Genomic DNA, 27063 nt, shown 5'->3' on the forward strand with positions numbered 1-27063 from the left:
GGTATATATGAAGCAACATCATGGTTTGGTTTAACTATACCTTCATTATTAAAATATTACTACACAATGCAATGCAAACACACGCCTTTGCATTGCATGTAAAAAAAAAACGTGTGTTAGAGTAGAGAAGAACCTCTCCATTGGGTGGGATCTAAAAAAAACATAATTCTAAAGCTTGTCTTTAAAGTAGTAGTGCAGCTTGCAGAATATAAAGTAAAAGTGAAAATGAGTGATGTGACTGATGGTATTGGGTCAATATGGTGAGAGCTTGTAACTGCTTGTGAATACCGTTAGGTGGCGTTATAGTACCAAGGAGATGCTCTCTCCATAATCAAGAAAGCTCAAATGGCCACGAACTTGACAAAAGTTATGAGTCGAGAAGAGCATCAAGAATAAACGGCAAAAGGATCATGACACTCCAAATCAGTCCTTTATTTTGATTATAGCCCACTCATTTAATATTAAATCAGATGAGTTTGCCATCCACTACTTTGGGTATAATATGTGATTTAAACGGGAATATTGCAAAATGGTTGTGCTTCAGAATTTAACTACCAGATTGACACATTTTTGTTCTTGTATTGGGTTGTCTAAAATAACTTAATATAAGTTCAACTTTATATTGAGAATATTATTATAAACTAAGGGAGAAATTTGTTGTCCCAATTGTATATTGAAGTTCGTGTGAGCGTGCATGCGTGCGTGTTTGTCGGTGTCTTGCAGTATGAAAGTTTGAGCGCAGACTGTGTTTCTTGTTCTTGCTGACCCTCCAAGCAGACAGTATAGCCTGTCTGATCCCCTCCTTTCTTTGCCAATTGAATATCATCTCAAAGTCCTGTGGGAAAACAGAATTTATTTGTGTGGCTTTTAAAGGAGGAGGGAAAGCAAAAAGGTGAAAACCTTTTGAAAAGAATACCTGACGTGTTTGCCTCTGCTACCAGCAACAGATGGAGTCCCTCTAAACCTACCTACCCAACAGCTAGGGAACTGCCTGCATCCGATAAGGGATCTAGTCGACAAAATCAAGTGCGGAGGGAGGGAGTGTGGAGGGAGGGAGGGAGGGAGGGAGTGTGGAGAAAGAAATCGTATTGGAGAGAGGGAAAAGGGAGAAGAGACACCGAGGGAGGGGAAAAGGTCAGGGACACGGGGGGGGGGGGGGGGGTTTATCGCACTGCCAGAAATAAGGAGAGTGTCTACACCAACGGGTTGGCAGACGAAGCCAAGGAGACGAAGTGAAATAAACCAACAACCCCGTCTCCCCAACATTGACATTTCTTCCCGCTAGGACTACTTTGGAATTTTTAAACGTTCTCGTTCTTCCAACAACACAGAGTGAAGTTTGGACCGTGCGTAATTTGGAGAGCTTATTGCACACTGCGTCAGGATGCGCGTCTGTCTGCTGCTGGTCTTCCTCTGTCTGCTGTGCGCTGGACGCGCTCAAAAGTTCTCTGCTCTCACGGTAGGAACAGACATTAAAAAGTCCCAGAATACGTCTCAATCACATCCACGTTAAAAAGGAAAGGTTTAAAGGGAAGGATACGGTGCGTAATTTGAGTAAATGGGACACTGTCTAGCAAAAATAATTATTTTACTTATGTCATGTAGTTCTTAAACAGATCTTTTTAAAGTCGGTATCCTTTATGCCTTTCTTGTAAGTTTATCCTCGTATAATCAGAAACACTTGTTTTTAAAACAATGAATAAACATAGTGATGCATTTGTAATCATTTTTAAAAGCATTATAGCCTAAATAACTGACACAACGGTTTTTAATACTCTCTCCAAATGGAGAGTCTACTGTTTAAATATGTTTCAAAACCGACAGAAATTCAGGCAGAATTTAAGATTAATTTTAAAAGTTAATAAATCCCCAGGTAGAAGTATGCATTGGAAAAAGAGTAAACTCTATGTCCCTGTGTTTCAGGGTGTCTCCTCACAGTGGGTCTTAGATGGCAGAGCTGCTGGCTTGCCTGTGAGGAGTTCACTGGTCTGTTAGCAGCACCAGCACTGTGGTTTGCTTTTATTGCTTTTACATGTCTGCCAGCGTCTCGTCTGCCTCTCTGTCCTGTTCACTCCTGTTGTGCCAGTAGCTCAGTAGAGGCTACTGGGCAAGATCTGCTGCACCAAAGCACATGGCTTTGTTTACAGCAGCAGGACATCAGCAGCAGAGCAGTGCATCCTGTCCATTGACCTTAAACTGCACAAGAAGGTTCATCTTATAGACATGAGGGGGATTTCATGGCCACGACCAAGTGCAGGTACAGGGCTAAAGGATGAATAATAGTGAGTGGAATGTGCACTGTCAGAGGCTTCACCCCTTGATTTAGAGATTGATGCGACAGCTGCTCCCCCCAGCGCTGTTATTTATGGTCCGGGTGAGGATGCCTTAATATCCAAATTGGAAACAAATGGCCATGGGTCATTAACCGGCAGGTGAAGGTTCGGAGATCCTTTCTCCCTGACGGCACTATGTAGTAGTGGAATGTGGGAGGAAGTGTTGCACTGAGCAGATGCTCTCCCTTATTTTCACCATAATGCACACATTTACACACACAGAGTATGTGTATATACAGATAATATGAAGGTTATTTATTGAGATGTCATGTGTAGTAAATTTACCCAGCAGTTGATTTAAAGGTTACAAAGATGCAACAGTGTGTTTGAATATGATATAGCATCAACTGTGCTCTGGATATGACTGTGAGATTGATAAACGTCTCTATTTCATTACATGTTTCAGTGGAAACTGTCTGTGTCAAACTTCACCACTATGTCTCATAATACCTTCTTTATTGGAATATCAGATGTAACACTTGTCCTTTTACAGGACTTTGTGGGTGACTCATTGGGTGACTTATTGTATCATGACACAGGAGAGGTTATTTTTGGTTTCAAGAAAATGTCTCCATGTGATATTTTGTGCATATTTGAGGTCGAACAGGCAGTTGGATATATGGGATATTTGCCCAGGTTATTCAGGAGGCAGACGTTTTCCATGGTTTATGGAAGTATGAAATCATGTGGGAAAAGATGAGGGAGCAAAGATCGTTGGCTGCCTCTTTTTCAAACCTGGAGAAAGCAATTTTAGCATAATATATGGGCTCCTTTGCCCCCTATGCTTTCATGAAATTGTGCACCTGCTTGGAGAGGTTTCCTTTGTCTCATGACTGTCAGTGGCCTTTAACACCCCCTTTCTTTCTTTTTAACATCTTTCACAGCAATTAAATGCATTTTACTTTGATTGAGTTAGTAGCCTGGTTAAAGGCTGTCACTTTCTTCCCTTTCCACCATGCTGGAAACTAATGATCCCCTTTGCATCCTAGCCTCCACGCAGGAAACTCCAGCCATTTAACACGTTTGCCACGGCTCTCAGCTGGGGCCCCCATTGACCCCGCGGGTCCGTGGTGTGAGGGGCCTCTTGGGGCACTGGAAATGGGGGCCTCCCAGCCCAGAAGGCCCTTATCAGTCTACAATGTGCTCTCTGCTGGAGGCTTGCCTCCTGCATACTCCATTCAATCCCACAATGCTGCAGAGCCAGGGGGAGGTAATTGGATTTGATTTGTATGCTGGTTGGTCTTGGAAAAAAAAGAAGTTTCCCTTACACTGCGCCAGTCTCGCCCTCTCTCGCCTGCCTCTTGTTCTTTTGCCAACCTCTTGTATTATTTGAGCAGATGCAAAATGCATCTTCCGAGAGATCACGCAAAGAAAAGAAAAGGAAATCATGAAAGGGAAGAGCAAAATAAAGAGAAAGAATAACAGATAGTGCGAGCCAGCTGCTTAGAAATAGACAAGAAAAGCACTTGAGCAATAAATGCATTTGAGTCACAATATGTGTTCTGTCTTGTATGCGTCTTCTTTTATAATAAATCAGGGTAGAAGCTTGTGCTGCATGTAGCTGAGGTGGAAGCCATCCATCACTCTCCACCGCATTGCTGTGCATGATGATGGTGCCGGCTTGAAGAGCCTGGAATGAGACATCAGGGGAATGTCAGGGCTTTGCCTCGGCCTTGCCCATCCATCACCACAGGCCAAACACACACAGATCTGCAGCAGACAGCTAACTACCATTAGGAGTACACAGGGGGAAGAGGTCCTCAACACACCATCAGTCTAAAGCTTCCTGCTCTCAATGGCTTTCACATCTTATTTGTTCTCCTACTTCAGTGTGGCCAACTGTGACTTTGAAATAAACACTTGGTTGTCTGATAGTGAATCTGGGTGGCTGATTTCGTGGCCAACTGTGTTTTTCCACACTGTGTTCTTGGAGTTGTATCGAAAACTTGAACGCCCTTGGTGCTCTTCTGTTTGCTGTATAGTGGACATCTAGCAGGATGCTGGGCTGCTGAATGACTCAGTTTGGGTTGTCAGTCAGCTGGCTTTCAGGGGCCAATGCTTATGATGCTGGTGTAGTGTGAGCACTAGGCCTGCCAGCATGAGCTGTAGCGAGGCTGGCGGTCCACCACCAAGCATGGCTGGATGCATACAGACACTATCAGAGCAGTTACTGGCTTTGGAAGGTTGCAAAACACATCCTCAGAACAGCCTGTCACGCCTGCTGGACTTTATGTGAAGGGGTGAGCTGTGAGCGACAGAGCAGAGGGTGAGAGGAGGTCATCGCTGCAGAGGGATGTCCTAACTGGTGTGGGAGGACAAAGGGAGAAGGAGGGAGAGAACGGACGGGAGACGGTCAGTTAGATGCAATGATGCAAACAATCCAAGAAACTCAGGGACACTAACAAGGAGGGGCAGGGAGATGTTAGACCCCAGTTCATAAATAAGAATGAAATAACTAGCTGTAGAGAGAGAACTAGAGTATCCCATACAAGTTTTGTTCTGTAAATATAATATATAAACCATTCATATCAAAGTATAACAGTAATTCTTCTAAAGATCCCATCGAGTAACAGGTGCCCTCTCTAAGTCAGTGATATGAAGTGGCAGTTTCTTCAAGAATTAAACTAAAAGCCAAAAAGAGCAAATTTAAAATGGAGAACTCCTCCCTTCGTGTCAAAACAGCATAACTCTCCCAACCTTTTTGGCTTGTGACCACTCAGACTTATCTTGGGACCTTTTGGGGAGTTCTAATCACCCAAAGGGATCCAAGCCAAATATTTAGTTCACTGTTGTAGAGCACACTTTAAGTCTTGTTTTGCCCAGAATTAATACAATACTTCATTAGTTCCCTTTAACCAATGAAAAACAGCACTCGCTATTCATATTTTGTTATTCCCAAAGGAGGAAGATGGAGTACGCTCTGTATTTCTGTCTAGAAAGATGAAGGATGAGTTTTGAGACTTGGACACAGGCTGTTCTTGTAAGCAAACAGCTCTGCTGTGTCACGAAACGTTTTTAGTTCTTCTCATGACAACACATCATTTTTTAAAAAGCCTGGGAAGAAAGAGCGTGTACATTTTTATGTCTTTTAAATTTCATTAATCCAAAAGACTCATCTTCCCTCCCTCGCGGCTCTTCTTCCGATGTGTTTGAACGGGCCTCTCCTCTCTGATCCCCCCGAGGAAGATTTATGAGCAGGGTTGACAGAGTGGGCTGTGTGTCGTCGCCCCCCCCCAGCCTAGGGCGACGCTGCCTTCCCTGCCAACCCTCTTCCAGGTGCATGCAGCCCCGCAGCCCTTCTCCTCTGAATGAAGGGGGGCTGCCGCCAAACCTCATCTCTCACTTCATTTGTAAGATGTCAGACACAACAAATTTTTTTTTATTGGTGATCATCCCGCCCTCTTTGTGGATGTGTGTTTTTTTTCCTTCTTGCTCTTTATCTTACCATGCCCTTTCTTTTGATAACTGGTAACAGATTTTTATGGCTTACCTCTAATTGAGGGCTTAGATTCTCTGCTTTGTGCCACAGATTGATAAGTGTCTGTGTGTGTGTTATAACGAGGGAAAGTTTGTCTGTCTGTGTGTCTGCTGTCAATAGTTGACAGAGAGGGCATTCAGACAGATTTTGGAGATTCGTGCATCCACTGAAAAATGAACAATAACACCACAAAACAAAGGAGTAAAACTGAATGCAAAATTATGGAGTTTCATATGTGCAAATATTTAATTTATAAGAGAAGACAAAAAGATTTCAGTGAGGTATTTATCTTTGGATATGACTGACTGAAAACAGCACCTGCATAGGCATGGATGTCAGAGTTTGTTTTTTTCCACTCAACCCAGGTCATTATTCCACCGAACTGAATGAATCACGCGAACTTTAAGAAAACCCAACACTCACACTGTAGCAACACAAAGCTTCTTGACATCGAGTTTATTCAGCCACTCTATCATTCACTTGTCTTTTCATTCATTGTAGCAGTCACAGCTTGTTGCCACCCCCCTCACCACCACCGCCTTCCCATTGTGTGGCCTGGCGAGGAGGTTTCATACACACGGTGGCAGATACAATGGTGGCATTGACACAGGTGATCCGATGCGTTCAGTCAGGAGTCTCTGTCCGTGTTTCTCTTTTCATGGCTGAGTAAAACATCCTCGGGAGCGATTCCAGGTGAATACCCATGCAGGTGTTGGCTCAGAGGAAGCGTCAGTCAAGTCTTCTCCAGCCCTGTAGACAAAGACAAAGCATGGCTACACCCTGACAGGCTTGTAATGACACTGACTCATCTTTGTGCGTTGTACTGTTTAGCACTGCTTTCCAGTCTATTCATGAAAGCATTTAGCTTACAAACCTCCTGATAGATGTTTTGAACCAGAATTAACTATTTGCATGGCTTTGGTAATTGATACCTGTTTTGCGACTGACTTTTTGGTTTAGTAGCTTGTTTTTATAAATACATTTGAACCAACCTAAAATCCAACCCCTTTTCTTTACAAATTCCTTCAGAATTACACCTGTTGTTGTGAAGATTACAATGTTTTGCTGCAGATGCATTTATTCCCCCCAAAATGTCTCAAATGTTTCCTCTGCTTATCTCCTGCTTTCTCACTTTTGTAGTTCCTGCGGGTGGATCAGGATAAGGAGTGCAACATGGAATGCAGTGGGGCTCCTCGCAAGCCCCTGTGCGCCTCCGATGGCAGGACCTTCACATCTCGCTGCGAGTTCCTCCGAGCCAAGTGCCGCGACCCCCAGCTGGAGGTCATTCGAGGGCCATGCAAAGGTCAGGTCATGAGTCACGCTTCAGCACCGCCTGGTGCTCTCGAATGTGCAGAGTGGGTCACAGTAGAAACTTGTGGGTTAAATTCATTTCAGCATAATTGATGCTTTGAGTGCTGGGATGGCGAGTGGGGTTGACACGGTGAGAGTGGAGGGGGCGAGTGGCTGGTTTCATTGTTTCACACCATTTTAAAGAAAATCTACATTAATTTGTCAAAAAACTAATCAATTAGTTTTTAATGGAAATTAATTTGTTAGTCTCATCCTTTGTTCCAACATAAATAGATACCAGCATCATTGGACCAACAATCCACGTAATAAGAATGGCTTCAGCTCTTTGAATCAGATTATTATACAGAGACAAGGGCTTTTCAATGAAATTCTTGACAAGAATTAATGGTCTCATTTTCATCATACTAGATGTAAAGCTGTACGTATGTGTCAAAGATGAAAAGGGGAAGGAGAGCCAATGAGGTCAGGCGGCTCACAGACTCCCTCATTGTTAGTCGTCATTGGAAGTAAAGCACCCATACACCCGAATGCTGCAGCCCCGAACCCTCTGACCCCGCCCGACTCACTAACTCTATACTGCTAGTTCATGGTTCTACAGACTGGGGACAATGCCACATTATTACACATTACAATATTAGATCACTAATGCAGGGAGTGTGAGCGAAAGGGTTTTGCTTAAAAAGAAGTCTCATATGATGGAAAAGCATTCCACAATCTTTTTCCCGTTCTGGGTCTCTATGGCAACGTCTCTAAGCGGACATCTGGATGTGGTGGACAGCGCCGTGACACAGAATAGAGGATTCCAGCTATGAAGCTGAAAGGGACAAGAGTCCATGAAAGTCGTATTGTATACGTCAATAACATCGGGTCTATGAGAGTTCGGACCCCCCTCTGCTTCTGGAAGGCCGGTTAGAAAGACACAGCAGCAGCAGCAGAGTCAGCAGCTGAAATAAACCAGAGGGCCACTCTGGACTAAAAGCACAGAGATGGGATTGTGTTTAAGGATGGTGAGACTGGCACCACATTTGTTTTCTATCTCTGTGCTCAGATGATTCAAGTGTCCTGTCATTTTTTCCAGTCAGCTCTTTGGTCGGAGCCCCCTGGAGAAGGACGATGGTTTTGGGTTTTTCCACAGGAGCTAACTTTAGAGCTCCTCACTTGCTGCTTTCCCCCATCCGGAACATCCAGCGTCTTAAACCTTCTCCTCACCAGTGACAACGATATACACACACACACACGCACACACACACGCTAGACTGAGAGAAAACCAGTGCACATTTCCCTGCGTGTGTAACGGACAGACTACTGTAAGCCATGCCAGCGACATGCAGCCTCCTGACCAATCTGGGGAACGTTTTTAAACTTAGCATGAGTCATTACTTTAATGTGATTTAAACCTGCCAGGCAGTAAGGCAATGCACGGCAGCTAACCTGTCACACCAAATTACCATCAAACCCATCGCTGCCCAACAGTTCCTGAGAGTTTGCACAGCTGGTGCTTTTGGCCAGGTGAGATGAAGCAGCTGTGGAATGACAGGATGAGCCACTGCTCCGACAGAGAGATGTGAAAAGACTTGTGGTGCACATAGGTGAAAAGTTGCTGACCCACATTTATATCGACAAATAGTTAGAGGACAGCTTGGTCTGAGCTGATGAGATGGTGGAGGTTTAAGAGGAGAGTCAGACAGAGACATTAAGGAAGGGTCAGGTTTTCCCTGTGCATCAGCCCTTTTCTTGGGTGACTGGAATGTTCTACAAGAGCAGCACAAGCTGCCTCGCTCGTTAATGGCTTTACCACCAGGCACTGTGCAGGCTTGTCTGACTTGCTCCTAATAAGACCGGGGGTGTTGGTTCTATTCCCAGCCACACAAGTAGCTGTCGCTTCCGAAATGTCTTGAATTGTTTCCCCTCTGTCTCTCCCTTCGCTCTGCATTTTTCTTTCATTCTTCATCATCTGTGAGATTCAACATCTTCTGCTGATTATTTTTTTTTAATGTATGTTGGTTTCATAGTTGTGCGGCAAAAGAAAATAGTTGAGCTGTGGGTTCATTCATGGCTCTCTCTGATGTGTAATGATTCTGGTGATTTGTGGCGCTCCTCAGATACATCCAGATGTGTAGCAGAGAAGAAGTACACAGAGCAGCAGGCCAAGAAGCTCTTCCCACAGGTCTTTGTGCCTGTCTGCAACCCTGATGGCACATATAGCGAGGTAACAAAAAACACAACATACTCAATACTTGCTTTGAATATTAGGGTTAAGGAGGCCCCAGTAGAAAGGAGTAACTATTATGCTTTATCTTTTTGCAGTTTTCTGCTGCATGAATTTAATCAATGGGGTTTTAACACGGTTCCTTCATATTTCATTCTCACAGATGCCATTCCTGTTATGTAGCTTGTGCTGACTTTGTGTTTACATGCTGCTTTGATTACAGGTTCAGTGCCACAGCTACACTGGATACTGTTGGTGTGTCACCCCCAATGGTCGACCCATCAGCGGCTCAGCAGTGGCCAATAAAAAACCCCGATGCCAAGGTGGGTTAAACCCCATCAACTTGTCTTATAAAAGGGCAGCTAAGGATGATGTATAAAGTTATGCATACTATATTTGCAGTTCAGTGTACTAGAACGGGCATGTTGTTTTGTAATAAGCCAAATGTATGACATACAAAAATGAAAGTAGAATGGCTGATTTGTACGGGAGTGCGGTTTCTGTAATTTTGTGAAGCAATGATGATAAATGGAATTCAACACAGCAAAGCATGACATTCTGTGTTTGTAGGGAGTGTAATCTTCAGTCCTATGGGAAAGTGGTCAGTGACTGGACTGACGGCCACGGGGTTTGAGTACCACCCGAGGACTGAGCGTTGCTCAAGGCTTTGGGCTGCGTGTGTAAATAAGCCTTGTAGAAAATCCCTACTGCAGAGTTAGGCAACAAAGTTAAACTGTAAGGAATGTAAGTGTTCTCAAAGGATGGCGTCTGCTAAACAATCAAATAACCAATGCCACATGTCCTCCCTGTGTGTCTCTGTGGGGTTTCCTCGGAAGTTGCTGCTGTCCCAGCAGTGAGAAAGCTCCAGAAGTCGCGGCAGCCATTGTATTGTAACTGCCAGCTACCTAATCATAGCTGTGTATATGAAGTCTAGAAATGTCATAAAATACATCTCCATCACATGTAGCATAAGTGGTTGGAGCCACTTTAAATAAATGAATAACGTTTGAAAATAAACGGCAGAAAAGAGTTGCAACTCACCTCTTGTTTACGTCTGTTGGCAAATCAGGCCAAAATCTTAAAGTATGCTAAAGTTTTCTACATTTTTTCTCATTAAGGATAACATGAAAAAGGTGTGCAGCGGGGAATTTTCAAATAATTTGAACATGTTGATTTTCAGGTTCAAAACAAGAGAGAGCTACAACAAGAGAGCCAGGTAAAGCAGGTGAGACTTTAATTCAAGAAAAAATTATTTGCAGAGGTACATCAACTCCTTTATGTGTGCATGCATGCGTTCGTGTTTGTCCATGTGTACCTATCTAAGCATGCATGTACATGTGAGTGTGTATTCATTTGTATCTGTCTGTTTGCCTGCATCTGTGAGATGTGCAGGGTGGGTCGCCTGTTAAGGCTTGCCTTTCTAATATTTTGTCAATTTGAGAGATTGCGAGCAGCCTGAAGGCTGATATAACAGCAGCCTGTTACTGAGTAACAAGTCTAAGGAGAGAGGCTGTGGTGAGCTTTAATGCACACCACCAACAGCTACAGTGCCTATAACCGCCTTCTGTCCCTAACCAGACAGCCAAACAGCCAGGGAGCAGCCAGAATTAAGGAAAACTGACTCATCATTCTCCTTCTCTAACTTGATCTCGCTTGGTCTTGGTTCCTTTTCAGCAGCAGTGTCATGAGATACAAGAAAAATGTATCTCATCCTCCACCCTACTTTCACTCTGACTCTCATCAACATCTACCCTCTTCCAGATATAGAACCACTAAGATCCCCTCCGGTTCTGCTCCAGACATTGTATATCTTATTCTCATCTTGTAAGAGATACTTTGTTTAACTGTTGTGATTTGAAGGCTCACACAGAAAAAGTTAAATTTGGGTTGATTCCTTATGTGATTGTCTGTGTGTGTGTGTTTTTTGCATGCATAGGTGTGTATGTATGTATGTATGTATGTATGTATGTATGTATGTATGTATGTATGTATGTATGTATGTATGTATGTATGTATGTGTGTGTGTGTGTGTGTGTGTGTGTGTGTGTGTGTGTGTGTGTGTGTGTGTGTGTGTGTGTGTGTGTGTGTGAGAGAGAGAGCGAGAGAGAGAGAGAGAGAGAGAGCATATGCGTCCACTTGTGTTTGTCAAATGGGTTATTCCTGTCAGTGTGACATCTACGTCTGCGCCTCTCTCTGTAAACAGTCTTGGGTATAGTGTCTGTCTGAGCCGGGCCAACTCATTACACATAGATCAAGTGGGAATGCAAAATTTGAGAGAGGAGGAGGGCTGGTGGGAGAGGGAAAGGAGGTGAAGGGGAGGTTGTGGTTCAATCTGAACTGGTTGGATAAACAGGGTGGTGAAAAGCAGAATAAACTGTAGATTTGCGGTGTGCCAGCACTGAAAATAGCAGTGATTGCATCAATATTTTGATTCAGCAGAAGCCCATCAGTACCCAAGCAGTCCACAGCAGCCATTGCTGCACTTTTATTATCTGAATATTGGTAATGTTAAACATCAAATGCCTTACCCTAAACCCATTTCTGGTGCCTGACAAATTCATTCACATCCTGGAATCATATGCAGCTGACGACTGACAAACAGCAGTTAAACTAATGCTGTATGACCACAAATAGCGCGGGGGTTTCCTGGCAGATGCTAAAAGAGGTGTTACAGTCATGTAAACGGCCGCAAAGTAAAGATCGGTCATTAGTGGTTTATTGTAAATCCCAATCATAAATACACTTTTTGAAATGGCATTTCCATTCGTTTAAGTGAGTAGAGTAATAACATGTCTGCCTTAGTCAGTCGCACTGACTGTATGTATTTTTATCCACTGAGCATGCTTGAGAAGATGAATGGCTGGCATAACAAATGTGCATTAAATGTAAAATCCTGATTTTGCAATGGAGAATTTATTGTTAAGGAAAATAAATTTAAGCTAAATCCCTGTTTGTGGAGTCACCCATTAGAGATGCCCTGACTCATGCATTAACAGAGCTTTACTTTAAGCAGAAAGAGTGACCTACACTGAGGTTAACCACACCTACAGCCGTGGTTTTACCCAAAGCGGCTCAAGACCTCCATCCCCGTCTCCCCCCTACCGCAAATCAAACAAACACAGTACAAACAAACACTGAGCTGGATTCTCCCACTGTGAATTGGTTTGTCTCATACTTGGCTACTGCATTCTTCACCTCTTGTGTCTCTCCCACTTTCACGCAGCTTTCATGACTCAAATGCAGACAATGGAAGGATGGAGAAGAACATCAGGGACCACTGGTCCTCATCTTCTCCTGATTTCATTTTAACTGACCTCAGTCTGTTCTCATTGCATAATGATCTCCCTTGTTGCATGAAGTGAAACCATGGGAATAAATGACCACTATACTTCTGTTTTCCTCTTCTCTTACTTTAAGACACCTCTTTCAGCTTTCAACACACACACCGTCTCTCTTTCTCATTCTCCTAACCTCTTACTTCTGCCTCCACCATTTCTAGCCGGGCAACGTGCAAATCTCATATAGTAAAGTGTTCTCTAATCTAGCTCACTCTCGTAATTGTAGTCTCCTTGCAAATATTCTCCATTCTAAATGCAGATGAGACTGGCCTAGTGGTGGATCCACAGCCTGCTGGCGATGAAGAAGGTGAGCTCTTATACGTTACACTGTGAGTAAGAAGTGTTTGATACTGCGCCTGTGTTTACCACCACTGAGTAACATCCTTAAAAGGGAAAGGGAGCCTGCACATCAGGCAGTTACAGCATCATGCTTCAAAAAGGCCATCAGGAAAATGTGATAGTGAAACATTTTTAAATAGATTCGATGTACAATATTTGACGTAAGGAAAACTAAATGAGCCTTCTCACCATGACTTGTGTTTTTGCACTTAAGCCTCTATAAGCTACTGGTATTACCAGATCAAGTTACTCCACAACAAAGCGCTTGAATGTTGATTTAAGCAAGGTGGTGTGTCATTGCTTAAGAATTTCACTTTTAATTTGTAGAATAAGATGAATGTGTTATTTTGAATTGTACTTACAGTACTCTAGTACTCTCTAGTACTGTAAGTACAATTTTGAGGTATTGCACTTTACTTTAGGTATTTTTTTAATCTAATTTACTTCTCAACTACATTTTGGAGTCTAATATTGTACTGTTTACTCCACCAATTTATCTGACAGCTCCAGTTAGAGGCTGCTTTACATACATGAAATTGCCCAACCCCATATACTGAAGTAAATGTCAGCTCCAGTTTGAGCAGCTGCAACCTTAACATGCCACTAATAATCGAATAAAATAGTACATAATAATAAAAATAGTAAATCTGCTAAAATAAATACTTTTACTTTTGATACTTTTACTAATGAAATTTTAAGTGTTTTTATATTATAATGTCCTTTAAACTTCAAATGGCAGAGAAAACAAATGACTTAATTTGCAGTTCAATAAAGAAAATACATGTCTTTGAATGGGAAGCAGACAGTAACATTTTTGCTAAGTTGTATTTGAGCACTTTTATTGGCCTTTTACATTGAGAAGGAAGTAGTGTTTTATGATTTAATATGTATGTCATAATTTGATAAGACAGTTGGAGATTCATACTTATAGCTTACCTTTTTGCTGCTATATTTCTGGTCACAGGTGTTATATACAATCAACTTCCCACCTCCACTCTAGGAGTTTGAGATACGATAACCTTGATGTGCATTTTATGGTCTGTGAGTTTTGGAACCACCAGGTTTGGCACTGATGATATACGAGTGTGTTTTCGATTGGAGCTAATAAAGCTGTCTTGGTGATTTCTTTCAGACATCATTTCCCAGTACCCCACTCTGTGGACGGAGCAGGTTCGCAGCCGACAGAACAATAGAACCAGAGCACCATGTGAGTTTCAAACCACTTCATCTCTAATGACGGCGATCGGGTGTTTGCAAACCTCAACTAAAAGCACACTCTGTGTTTTTCCTACTTGTGTGAGCAATCATGGTTTGAGGCTGTTCCTGTCTTTTAAGGACAGATGGTGGGTTGTGAAACCAATACTTCTTGGTGTTGGAGTGCGTCAAGCTTTGAGGATCTGCTTCTCTGTGGTTCTTCGCATTGCAGCGTATCTGTAATTATCAGCACATGGCACAAACACAGAATCTCCTATTCTTCTGGCTGGTCCGTTCTGGTCTCCTCTTACACGCATGCACGTTTATCTTATTGTAAAGATCAGTTACCTCTTTGGGGAAATATGTTGCTTTCTGCATAAAACAATACTATTTTGAACCCCGCCTCGAGACAAGAACCCTGTGTGCATGTGTGCATTTGTGTGTGAATCCCATTATCATAATTTACAGCCAATAAAAAGAGCCTGAGAAATGCAGCATTGATGGTTTTGATTACCATGTGCTCTTTGGGGTATTCGGGTGAAAAAAAAAACACCCGCCCCAACAAAGAGAGCCCATACGGAGGAACTGGAGCGAAGAGAGTCGGTTGAGAAAGCGGGGAGGCATTTCATTTGGTCTCTTTTGTGTGGGTAAAGATCTCTAATGAAAATAAACAAAGAAAAGGGATATCCATAATCCCGCAGTAGCTTCCGAGCCTTAAGGCGAGTTGTGAAGGGAGGGAGAGATTGGTGCTCAAAGCCCTCATGGCCAGAAGAGCTCTACTTTCATCCCTTAGTTTAATGCTCAAATCTCCATTGGAGAGTTGCACGACAGAGAAGGAGGCTGCTGCACAGAAACAAGTCTGATTAGATCCTGCTGAGGCTGTGCAAAAACCTTCTCTCTCCCCTCTCCCATCGCAGCCGCTCCATTCTCTCTGCGTATGGATAAAAGAAAGGATCATGAAGCATTGCATTTTTCCCCTGGAATTTTAAGCATATAAACATATAGATCCCTGGTTCTTTACAGTAGTGTTATAGTTTGTGTGGGTGTGTGAAGGCGAAGGCCCGAATGACCACTGTTCTGCTTTTGTCTTGTCTGTTTCTCTGTCTGTCACACACATCCACAGAGGGCAGTTGAGTGTCCAAATATTTACTTAACTTGGGGCATAGGGAGCTGTACTTAGTCATTAGCCTGTTAATGTCCGTAAACAGTGCCACGGGGGGCTGATATAACAGTCTACACACACTGTGTCTTCTCCAGTGCTCCAACCTCCTCCTCCACTTCAAAGATGTCTTCACAATGCTTATAGTTTAATGACAGACTAGTGTATTCATTTGGTTTTTAAATAGAAATTAATTCAAACATACTGCATGTTGTGTAAATCCAAAACGTGTGCCAGATCTGATAAGGAGTGATTCTTTACTTTAAACAATTCCTCTTCTTTCAAGTCAAGAGTGTGTGTGTGTGTGTGTGTGTGTGTGTGTGTGTGTGTGTGTGTGTGTGTGTGTGTGTGTGTGTGTGTGTGTGTGTGTGTGTGTGTGTGTGTGTGTGTGTGTGTCTGGGGTGTGTATTTGCCAAGTCACACAACCTAGACCACCTAGGTAAATGCTGTCTTTGTAGGCGGCATGTGTTTATGTGACCAATCCACACCTCCACTGACTCTTGTATAACCTCTGACCCCTCTTTCCAGCCTCATCATGTGACCAGGAGCAGCAGTCGGCCCAGGAGGAAGCGAGGCAGCACAAGAACGATGCCGTGTTCGTACCAGACTGTGCCCAAGGAGGATTGTACAAGCCAGTCCAATGCCACCCCTCCACCGGGTACTGCTGGTGTGTGCTGGTGGACACGGGACGGCCCATACCTGGGACCTCCACCAGGTGGGAGAGACCTCACCTATGGTACTTTCACTTTAATTTACACAAATTCTTGGAATTTATTGTTCGGTTCTTTGTGGCAAGCACACTAAGCAGCTGTGACACAAAGCAGGTAAGTGATCAATAGCCTCCCGAACACTGCAAGGTTGCCAATTGATAGAAAGGCTGTCCAACTGGATGACCTTGTTTCATACCCTGTGTCGGCTAAAATGTTTTAGAAAAATATTGAGCATTATCTTTCTCAATGTTTGCCTGGTCCAAGAACCAGGCAGACTTTATAGAAGATTCTCAGTTTAAAAGAACATATTTAAAATAAAGCAACTAAAATAAACGTCTGTATTTTAGACTCAAAAATGCACATAAGCAGACAGATATACATCTCTATTGAGGATGACACAGAGTAGTCTTACTCAGCAGCAGGTCAGGGGTCAGTCAGACTGGCAGAGTGGGGCACTGGTACACTCTTATTGGGCAGCGAGGCTGGGTATCAGATTAACAAGGCTTCAGGCAGAGTGCCAGACAGCACATTAGCACACACATGGAAGCGTGGATTTTCCCCCTTCTCTCTCCTTGTCCCAGACCAGCTTTTGGCCCAGTCGCACACCAGCATCGGGGCTCTGCCGGTTCGCCAAGGGAGGCCGTGAAAGCTTCCTTGTGTCCCACGCTCCCTGTCTGCCTCTCCGCCTCTATCTCTCTTTCTCACTCTCCCTCCCCCCTCTGTCCTCATACCAGCCGCAAATCCTTCCCCTCTTTTTGGATGTGATTCATAGCCTCTGCTTTGCCACAAAACACTTATTTGAATCCGTGAGCTTTAACTGTACACAGGTAATCGGAATACATGGGATTCCTCTCTAATTTTACCCCAGGGATAGTTTTACTATAATCAACAATCCCTTTTATCCATCTCACCTTGAATGAATTGGCTTTTTCTCATGTTGCATATTCTTTGTCACAGGTATGAACAGCCAAAGTGTGATGGCAATGCCAGGGCCCACCCAACTAAACCTAAGGACCATTATAGAAGCAGACATCTCCAAGGTAGGTCTCTAAAGACTGTACTCAGTCTCTGTTTTCCCTCTCTGTTCGGACCACATGGTAAAGTTCTTCAGCACTAAGCCTGCAAATGTTGCCTTGCTTCCAAGGTTGTGATAACAGTGCGAGTGCGTGTGTGTTTGTTGACATCATTAGCACTGTTGGTCAAGGAAATGCTTGATAAAGAGTTGAGGATTGCCAGAAACCGGCCCTCACTGGTCAATAAGCAAGGAGACAGAGACGGATCGGGGTGAGGATTAATCTTCAACTGACATGGGAGATGGAGGATAGTGGGATGATAGCACAGAGGAGAAACAGCAGGCGGGAGAGGTAGAGATAGTGGATAATAGGATGCCAGAGATACTGATAGAAAGACTGACAACAGCGTAGATAACTCAATTGATAGTAGGAGAGTTTAGGGGTGGTGGTCATGGGGTGGGGGGGCTTAGGTACAGGTGAGCTTGTGTTTGCTGTGTTGGGTAAATATTTGCAGGTCCTAATTTTGACACGCCAAGACTGCAGAATTTAAATTGTGATGAATATTTGAGTGGTATTTACAAATGGATAGAACTCAAGACAGACAAAATGATTATGCCCAAAAAACGTGTTTACGTTCATCCCGTGTACAACAGACTGTCCATGTTTTTTTCTCTTAACCGTAACCACCATAAATCCCTAACCTGAACCAAGTATTTATTTTAACCATAGTCTTTCCCTTACCCTATCCATAAACCTAACCAGGCCTTAACCATAGTGTTATCAGATAAAATTATGTTTTTTTGTAATGTACTGACAAGGTATGTGTCATATCAGAAAACACCTACCTGTCATTTTGGACTTCAATTTTGTTATTTTAATTTGACAAACTTGTCTGTGATACTTTGACTCTTATAGTTGGGAAGGCTGTAAAGAATCAAACAAATCAGCTTATCTTAGAACTAGGAGATATATTTATGTGTTATTGAGTCTGTAATATGAATCTAGATGTTAAAAGTTTTAATGCTTTTTAAAGGAAATTGCATTTGTTAACAACCTCGCTCTTGTTTTATATCAATCATTACACCTATTGACCTAATTACAGATACAGGAACATAAGCACTTTTACAATTGAACCCACATGTCACCTCAAACATGAGTGATACAGTTTTAACCTTCACCTATTTAACTTACCATAGACAGTTGCAATGCAGTAGATGGAGCACATTCACATTTGTTTTCATCACATTTATGAGTTTTATCAGTAATTGCATGACTTGTCCCTCTAATAAAACCAACGATAGGCAAAGTAGAGTTATAGCTTTCAGGTGCTGCATACAACCAAATCACAGTTAAAAGCTGAACGGTGCTTGGCAAAGTTTCTGTTTTTTGGTGGTTTTGGTAAACATGTATATAATCCTCCAGCAAATGAACAGAGCTGCCACTGTTCCCATCCCATCCACAACTGTTTATGTAACTGTGTGCCGGGCCAGAGCTGTGCTCTCTGCTCGCAGGTGCTGCATGTAGCAGCAGAGCAACGCTGTCTCTGCTCCACCATCGAGGACTCTTGTACAGTGTGTATTAAACAGTGGGATAGACAGTAACAGATGAATGCTCCTGAGACCAACAAATGTTACTCATCTTTGCCAGTAGTACTGGTGGTGTATTATTGCTAAGCTATTGAGCAGGAATAATAACAGTGTATAACTGTGGAAAGTGTGAAACTACAATGGGGTGGCAAACGGCCACAACTATCCCATGAGAAAGACCTCAACCCAAACCAAACACCTCCTAAACACATAGAGGTAGGACAGAAAACAATAAATGCAATCACCTAACAGACGCTCACAGATGCACAGACTTCATTCTATATGTGTCAAAAAAAAAACGCACCGTATCAGCCAGGTCTCCCATTATAAAATATACAGTCAAAAAAACACAGCATCTTGTTTCTTTATGAGCAATTGCGTCAACGGCTGTAAACTGTTACTGTATGAACCAGGAATAATTATAAATGTTGCCTTCACATTGCTGCAGCCCATTTGCTGTTGAAACGCTGGTGTTGAGAGGTTTATGGGGCGAGATGCGAGAAAGGAGAACTTTGCCCTGAAAGGGGTAGGAGAGGAAAGCGAAGTATTTGGCAAGCTTTCTTCCCAGAGCGGTATCATGGGACAGCATTGGCGCAGCCATTGGGAGCTGCGGCTGTGAGTGCTGACAGGGCTCTGTCCCATGTGGCTCCATAGAAAAACACAGCGTCTTATTGACAGTAGCACACAGGCACACACATGCAAACATGCACTCACTGGCCAACTTTTTACAGGCAGCAGATATATGGAGGTGTATGAATAGTGGTGCAGATCTTAGCTTTTCAGTAAGAAAAAATATAATCATTCAAGACTTTCTCAACTTGATTCCATCCTGCATCTGTCAAACTGTGCATTACATAATTAGAATCATTGGGGAATAAGACAGTCATTGACTGCTGTGGCCACAAACTGAACAGAAAATGGCCAGACTCAATTTCCTTTGAATGACAGCGGGAACATTTGTGTTCTGCCCCTCAGCTAAATGTTGTCCAGACAGACAGTAGCTGATCTGTCCCGCCCCCACCAGAAAAACCTCTGCTGCCCAGTGGAAGGGACTGGAGCCTTACCTGATGGCTTCCCATTTGAATGTCCAACAGACATGCTCAGATTCCTGCAGCATTACAGAGAGGATGTGTGCTCTCCATGAAAAACACTAAGCCTCAAACAAGTCCAACTGCATCCCACAGATCTCCCTTCAACCAGAAGCCAGATAAAAACACTTTGCCTTCACAGGGTGCAATTGTATGGCTGTCTAGACTAATTCACCACAAGAGGCTCCACAAGGCACCAGTTTGGCCATTAACGGCTGGGTCAGATATTTTACTGGGCTGGGGCCAGAAAGGGCCTTCTAAAAGTTGAGTGCTGTTCAGCATGTAAAGGAGGCTGTGGAACCGTCAGACTTGTGAATGTTTCAACCCTTGGCCCGGTGCAGGCTGCTAAAGCCCTGCGCCACTTGGGAAAGGTGGAGTAGAGGCTGGGTGCTGGGTGTTTACGTCGATGCTGGTCGCCACCTGTTAGAGAGGAGCAAAGCATGCTATTATCTCCAACACAGGAGAATCTGGCCCCGCAGGCCTGGGTCATAAAAAGTGTAGCACACTGTGGAGAATTTCTTCTTCTCCACAGGCAGAATAGCAAGAGGGAAGCCGGACTGTGAGAAAGCATAGAAGAGTCGGGAGAGGAATCCAGGAATCCCTCAGGCCTGCGTAGCCTTCAGCTCTTCCAGAGCAACTTTGTCCTCTTAACTCTTAAAACTATATGGCCAAACAGACAATTACTATCATTAGGGTCATTCCATCCCAGGTGTCCCTACATTTTAATTTTTCTTCCGTCATTTTGCATGTAATAATGGTTGTCTGTTGGTTTTAGTTGGGTAGTTAATAATAGATTTTACCTTCATAGGTTTATGAGCTAATTAAATAAGCCTCTTCTCTGGTTGACATTTCAAATAGTAATCCAATCACACACTGAAGAGCAAGTGTTGAGTTGTGTCTCTGGATGCATACCTTTTAAATCAGACTTATCGGCAAAATCCTAAGTAACAGTGAGTCTGCCAGGACTGTATTTTGTCCCCTTGATGTCTTAGGTGAGTCTCAGGTGCTGTATGGAGCCTCTTGTCCACACATACAATGTTCAGTAATGTCTTCTGTGCTCCAGCTGTCAAACCGCTCAGGGGCCTCCAGCATGATTGGCAGGTCCCCTCTTCCTCCTCCTGATGAGGGGAGGTCTGACACCTTATGAGACGGAGAAAAAGACAACCGTGAGAGTCATGTTTAGGTTTATTTTCTTCCTCTGCCTTCTTTATGTGCTGTTCACGTTAAAGCTACGCTTCCTGCTACATGACGTCCCTCCCCAAACATTTATTGGGCCACCTATGACGGCAGCATTCCACATTGTTGTAATGCTGTTGACTGGGAGATCATTTTTCTGTGTTTGCTGACATATATATGTACACTTACTTCCATATGAACTGCATAATACATACTCACACACACTCATTCAGGTATTTGTGGTGTATTTTCCAGGCTGTCCTGGGGCAAAGAAAACAGAGTTCCTGACAAGCGTTCTTGACGCCCTGTCGACAGACATGGTGCACGCCGTCACTGATCCAGCATCCGCCGGAAGGTATGACATTGGGAAGTGGATTTGCTCATCTTACAATTATTGATGAACATCAGTGGGTTGAGTCATTGACACAGCAGTGACATTATATATATATATTAACAGTTGGATGAAGTGATGGAAGGGCAATTATTAGCTCATGAACTGATGTTTGTCATTTAGGATGGCCGAGCCGGATCCCAGCCACACCCTGGAGGAGAGGGTGGTCCACTGGTATTTCAGTCAGCTGGACAAAAACTCCAGTGGGGACATTGGGAAGAAGGAGATCAAGCCTTTCAAACGCTTCCTGCGCAAGAAATCCAAGCCAAAGAAGTGTGTGAAGAAGTTTGTGGAGTACTGCGACATCAGCAACGACAAGGCACTGTCTCTGCAGGAGCTGATGGGTTGCCTCGGGGTGACCAAAGAAGAGGGTGAGCTGAACAACACGACAAAATGTGTTCCACTGCTTTCTTCTGACTTGCATGCTGATGGATGAAATATAATGATTGTGGCAGTGAGAGAGTGATTTAGAATCAGAGCTACATGATTTTTAACAATTGACCAATCAAAGTAGCAAGGCACAGGCAAGTTTTGGATTTGTCCACATGCGGAAGCAGTGCACATTAGGCTGTAGTAAGCCTAATAAAGTTTAAGGGAGTCTTATATATCACCTTTAAAACTAAGATACAAAAGTAAAGTGTAATTGATTTAACAGTAGCCAGTCATTCTTGCGTCACTGCAGTGCTAGATTATCACACTATATCAAACAAATGCATAGTTTAGAGCCCTTTGTGGGTTTTAATTTGCATACAAGTCAGCAAGAAACTCTGAAAAGTGCACGGATAGTTTTTAAACCAACTGATGAAGTTAATCATATCTAACTACAGCTACTACCATCTGCTAACAGTTGTCACTTCATCTGGCAAAATTGGTTGCGGAATTGAAACAGGAAACCTGCTCTTGTTTACATATGTTTGAAATCAAGGACCCATTGTTTCAAGAAATTGCTAAGAATTCCGAGGGTGGCGCTTCAACTGACCTGCTATATTCCACATATTATGGTTGTTGAGGTTTCTATCACGTTTTGTCTCACAGGGGCCAAACCAGGAGAGGGTTTATCTTCCAGTAAACTAGTAAGTAAATCACTCCTCCAATACTGGTGGATAAAAGGGCTGAAAAACTGATGGCACATCTACAGTCTGCCTGTAATATTGATTTATTTCTGTTTGTTGTGACTGAGTATACTGAGAATATAAAGTTATTAGAAAAACGTGTCAGCCTTATTGCAAAGTATCAGGGGCATTTGTCAAACTGATATCACTTTTATTTGCTCTCCCCAGAATCCCTCAAGGAAGCAAGGCTAAGCCAGCATCTGAGATTTCCTCTCCCAAATGGAGAATCTGCCCTCAACAATCGGCAATAATGGAAACCATAGTATTTGCACTTTGTACTTTAAAAAAAAATGTAAATTCACTTTGTAGAAATAAGGTATTTAAACAGACTGCTGAATCTGTGAATGATGTAGTTAGCTTTTTATGTCCTGACAAACAAAAATTATTTAACACATACAATGTATGTGTTCTTTGTGTGTCTAAAAAGTATACTTTTCAGAGTTGTACAAGTTTTCATGTTCGATGTTGCTTTTTGTGCCCCTTCCCCCACTGTACTTTTCTCTTGACGTTGACGATGGTAAAGCGGATATATGGATAGTTTTCTACAATAACTTAGACCATGCCATCTCTCATGTACTGACCTATAGCATTTCTTCTTGTGCTTTGTACAGCAGTTTACAAGAATGTTATAAACATGCATCATAAAACGTCCTACATGTTCACATGTATCCATGTTTATTAGAAATAAAGACCTCTTTTATACATTTGGTTCTCAGTGTTTCTGCCAGTCTTAATGTGTCAAAGGTTAATTGGGTCAGCAAATTCCTTTGTTTCTCTCTAATCCAATTAGTCTCCCATGTTTCCCTTCTCGTTATATAAATCTTGTAATGTCTTTGCCGTTTAGTGTTTTCTTGCTATGTCTTCGATAAAACACCTTGTTGACACGATCTTTATGAGCCAAGTATTAGTCATACATAGCAAAGGTCGTGTATCATCACATTTTCAGACTGCTTGCCAATTCCCCTGAGGCTACATTTAAGATTTGGAAAAACGGATGGTACATATGTCTGTTCTCGTCACAGATTTCCCACATAGACTGAAGACAGATAAATGGACCAATCTTGGCTGTGCGTTGTATGAGTGCCTATTAAAAGAGCGATATATGAGCTAGTGCGTGTATGTGAACATGTGTATTTGCATAAGGTATACTTACATGTATGCAGTAAATGTACACTTAAACAGTCAGCGAGGTTTGAACGGAATCTTTCTTCAAGAACGACACTCGGCTCAGGGCAACCTTGACACATTACACTACTGTACATTGTTCTTGCCTGATTATTTTGGGGCTACTAAGTGGTAAACCGTGGCTTTTCACACAGAAAATCCCCTATAGAGCTGAGCGACTGACCTCAGACTGACCTGCTCTCTCAGGCATAGCCTCTAATTTATGATTAACACATCGGTCTCCTTTCCCATACATAATCCAGCCCAATGGTCTGGTTTTAACACCCCAGGGGAACACAGAGGAGAGATTATGACTGCCTGCTTTATAATGGTGGATTAGAGATGGATCACCTCTGGCCTTCTTAAGCCCTTTCTCCATTCACAGCAAAGGAAAGTCAGATCTGAAGCAAGTGCTATGCCACAAAGATATTTACTTTTTTGTCCCACCTCATAAGCATACTGCTAACCAAGCCCTTCTATGTGTCTAAAATAATTTGGTGTTCCTTATTTGCTCTTTATAACAAAGTCTTCAAAATTATAAACTTACAATTCAGCTCCATCTCTTTGCAATGTCCCTAATTTCCCCCTTGTCCCTTCAACATAACCCCTCCCCCCCCCGCGCGCCCGCGCCCAAAGTTGATGTATGCCCAGAACAACATTTGCTTTTCCCAAACAGACATGCAATCTGTTCATGTGGCCGTTCTGGTTACAGGTGTAGCATCACAAAATCTACACCTTACTTCTGTTCTCCTTGCCCAATCATCTCATCATCCTCCACCCAAACCTCTAGCCAACCTCTCAACCCTACTGAACCTCAAACCTCCAGCCAACACAATGCTTAACCTTGTCATGTGTGATTTTTACTCCCCTGGGCTGAGATGCAGTAAACACCTTTTACGATTTGGCTGGATGTCAAGGCATGGTGTTCCAAATATGTTCTCCTGATGGCTTGGACTCGTGCCTGAGCTGATGGAGTAAGTGAAGAAAAGCATCCAAACCCTTTGGCGCGGTTGTTGGGACCGCCTTACGTCCTGCGTCCTCACTTGTCTCACTCACACATGCACAAACACACTCCCTGAGCACAGAGATACCATTGAGCGGGGTTTGTGGGCACAGTTTGTGTGCTTTAATGGGCAACAGGAGGCACCCGATCTGACCACTGGCAGGCTTCGCGGGCTGTGGACTCATGAAGAAATTACTGTCAAAAGCCATCAGGGCTTAAATGGCCTCTGGCCCAGCCATGGCTTCCCCCTGGCCCTCAGAGGGGCTCTGGTCTGTGGGTAAACAGTATGAGGAAGGCCTGCACCCTGGGACCCTCTCTCCCTCTCTTACTGCTTCCCCTGGTGTGGCCCAAACACCCCAGCAGTCCTGCCAGCGCCGCAGGACACCGCCAGCCATTACACTCAAGAAAATGAATTGCTAGAGGAGGTGTGACTTTTTAATGGACGGCGAGCAAAAGAAAAACAAGTGGTGCTAAGTGTTTGCCTGGGACTAGGTGCACTCACACAAGGAGCCTTTTCACAAACTCTGTCTCCCCTCAAAATTACCTTATTTATTGTGGGTAAGCAATAGTTTGATGTTTTAAGAAAAAAACATGTTTGCTTTTTTATCGGCAGTTAGCACTGACATGTCAGTACAATAAATATGCGGTAACTGCCATCTGAAGATTAGCAAACCATAAAGAATGGAAACAGCTTAAGGTGAAAAAATCCAGCTACCATTACCTCGAAATTTCACTAATCAACATATCTTCTATGTTTATTGGTACAAAACCAATGCTTAAAAATAGTAATGCTGCTTTCACATAAATTTGTGTGTGGGACTACTTCCACTCTGGTCAATTGGAAGAAACTCTTAGGAAGTTTCTGTTCTCAGATAAGAAATAGTTCCAGACATCAACAAAACACTTTATTTTACATTTAGTTTTTGTACAGATAAAATAAATGAGATATAAGATTCTTTCTTATGTGAGCTTTAGAGGTGCTGGTTGTTGTTACCTCTGGTGAAACAGGCATGGTGTTTGCTATCCCTAGTTTTTATGTTAAGCTAACTCATATTCAACATACAGACATCAGAGTCATTAATGTTTCATTTACCTCCCGGACATGAAGCAAAAAACATTTTTCAAACTATCAGTGTCATCAGTGGTTTTGTCTGGAATAGCCAGAACGCTTGAAGATGTTCTATATATTCTATATATATATATATACCTATATTAGACCAAAAAGCTGATATTTTCCTCTTTATTGCATCAAATGCATAGCAACTACTGTTGCTGCCCAGACTACTTCACAGTTAAATCAGCCTCCTTTGCTTGCGACAGGCTCAAACAGCATTAGTCGTTTCTGCCAAACAGCCAACTAAGCAAGATAAAATGTTACGCTCGAGATAGAGTGTCTGCAGTGTCGAGGGAAAACCGAAGGGAACGCCGTCTTCTGCGCTCATAGGGAGAATTGTGCAGCTTTTTTCTCATTTATGTGTTCCAGCTGAATGGGGTGGCTGCCAAGTTCGGGATCTGGCTCGGCATCAGAATTTCCCGGGGTGATAAAGAGACTCTTGTTTGAATCACAGTTAATAAACAGTGGGAGAGAAAAAAACTGTGACACTGAGAGAGTGATATGGGCAATTAGAGGAGTGAAATTTCCACTAGACAAAAGACAGAGTTGTGTATGTGTGCATGGCCTTCACACCTCCAAACACCCACTAATTACAGACTAGAAAGCAAAATTCTGAAAATGTGAAGAGCATTCGCCATGTGAGTTAGACAGATTATAAATGAATATGGTACATTAATATCATGTAAAAAGTTGAAATAGACGGTTACATTGGTGTATTCTGTGTCCACTTAGCCTTAACCTTTTCCCTCCAAAACAAGCCTGCAGTTCTGGACATGGCAATATTTGCTTTCATTCTTGAATATTTGGGGGGATTAAAACCTCTAGACCTGGGAGCTGGAGGTTGGGTGTGCATGTGTGTGGGGGGGGTACTCATCCTTTAATCTCATTCTCACAATGTCTACCTTTGACATAGCGGTATCCCATTTGAGCCTGACCAGGGCTGAGAGGGAGAGCCGTGAGGAAGGGGGCAACGGTGGGAGAAAGAGGGAGAGAAGCAATGAGGGGTACTGGAGGTAGGGGAGGAGGTGGGGGGGGGGGGGGGGGGGGTCTGTCGGGCCTAAACTCAAGGGATTAACGGGGTGACTTCTCTTGTGGAATGTTCCACTGACAGCCAAGACCCGCCCACCCACAGCTGCCTTCTCCAGACAGGTGCACAGCCAAGGCGAGGCGGGTGGTGGGTGGATGGGTGAGAGAGAAGGGGTGGCTGAGGTGGTGAGGAGGGAAACAGACTTCCATATGTAGCCACAGACTGATGAGTAGCATCTTGATCAATAAATAATTAGAACATAGATTCTGTTTCAAAGCAAACTGGTCCATCAGCCTCAGCCTTAGCATGGAGATATAA

At 43.2% G+C, this 27063-nt stretch overlaps 1 protein-coding gene across 3 annotated transcripts; it reads left to right on the forward strand.

The window, feature by feature from the left end:
- Positions 1 to 1210: 1210 nt before the first annotated feature.
- Positions 1211 to 23132, forward strand: smoc2 (SPARC related modular calcium binding 2). Of its 3 annotated transcripts, none has more exons than XM_054600270.1 (13): positions 1211 to 1459; positions 6952 to 7114; positions 9225 to 9331; positions 9555 to 9654; positions 10512 to 10556; positions 12929 to 12976; positions 14141 to 14215; positions 15890 to 16097; positions 17029 to 17111; positions 21190 to 21289; positions 21449 to 21696; positions 22361 to 22398; positions 22606 to 23132. In XM_054600270.1, the coding sequence occupies exons 1-13, from the start codon at positions 1385 to 1387 to the stop codon at positions 22627 to 22629; spliced, it is 1314 nt and encodes a 437-aa protein (XP_054456245.1). In that variant the 5' UTR covers positions 1211 to 1384; the 3' UTR covers positions 22630 to 23132. The 3 variants fall into 3 exon arrangements, with proteins under 3 accessions (XP_054456245.1, XP_054456247.1, XP_054456246.1); XM_054600272.1 differs by having other exon boundaries at positions 15890 to 16076; XM_054600271.1 differs by having other exon boundaries at positions 10512 to 10547.
- The last annotated feature ends 3931 nt before the right edge of the window (positions 23133 to 27063 follow it).

This window comes from Anoplopoma fimbria, chromosome 6 (genome assembly GCF_027596085.1).
Source record: "Anoplopoma fimbria isolate UVic2021 breed Golden Eagle Sablefish chromosome 6, Afim_UVic_2022, whole genome shotgun sequence".
Taxonomy (NCBI): Eukaryota; Metazoa; Chordata; class Actinopteri; order Perciformes; family Anoplopomatidae; genus Anoplopoma; species Anoplopoma fimbria.

What these genes read in the sequence shown, in the direction of transcription:
- smoc2 (XM_054600270.1), top strand. Translation starts at nt 1,385, where the DNA reads ATGCGCGTCTGTCTGCTGCTGGTCTTCCTCTGTCTGCTGTGCGCTGGA. An exon ending in CAATAGAACCAGAGCACCAT is followed by an intron (nt 14,216 to 15,889) that starts GTGAGTTTCAAA and finishes CCCTCTTTCCAG; the next exon opens with CCTCATCATGTGACCAGGAG. An exon ending in CGGGGTGACCAAAGAAGAGG is followed by an intron (nt 21,697 to 22,360) that starts GTGAGCTGAACA and finishes TTTGTCTCACAG; the next exon opens with GGGCCAAACCAGGAGAGGGT.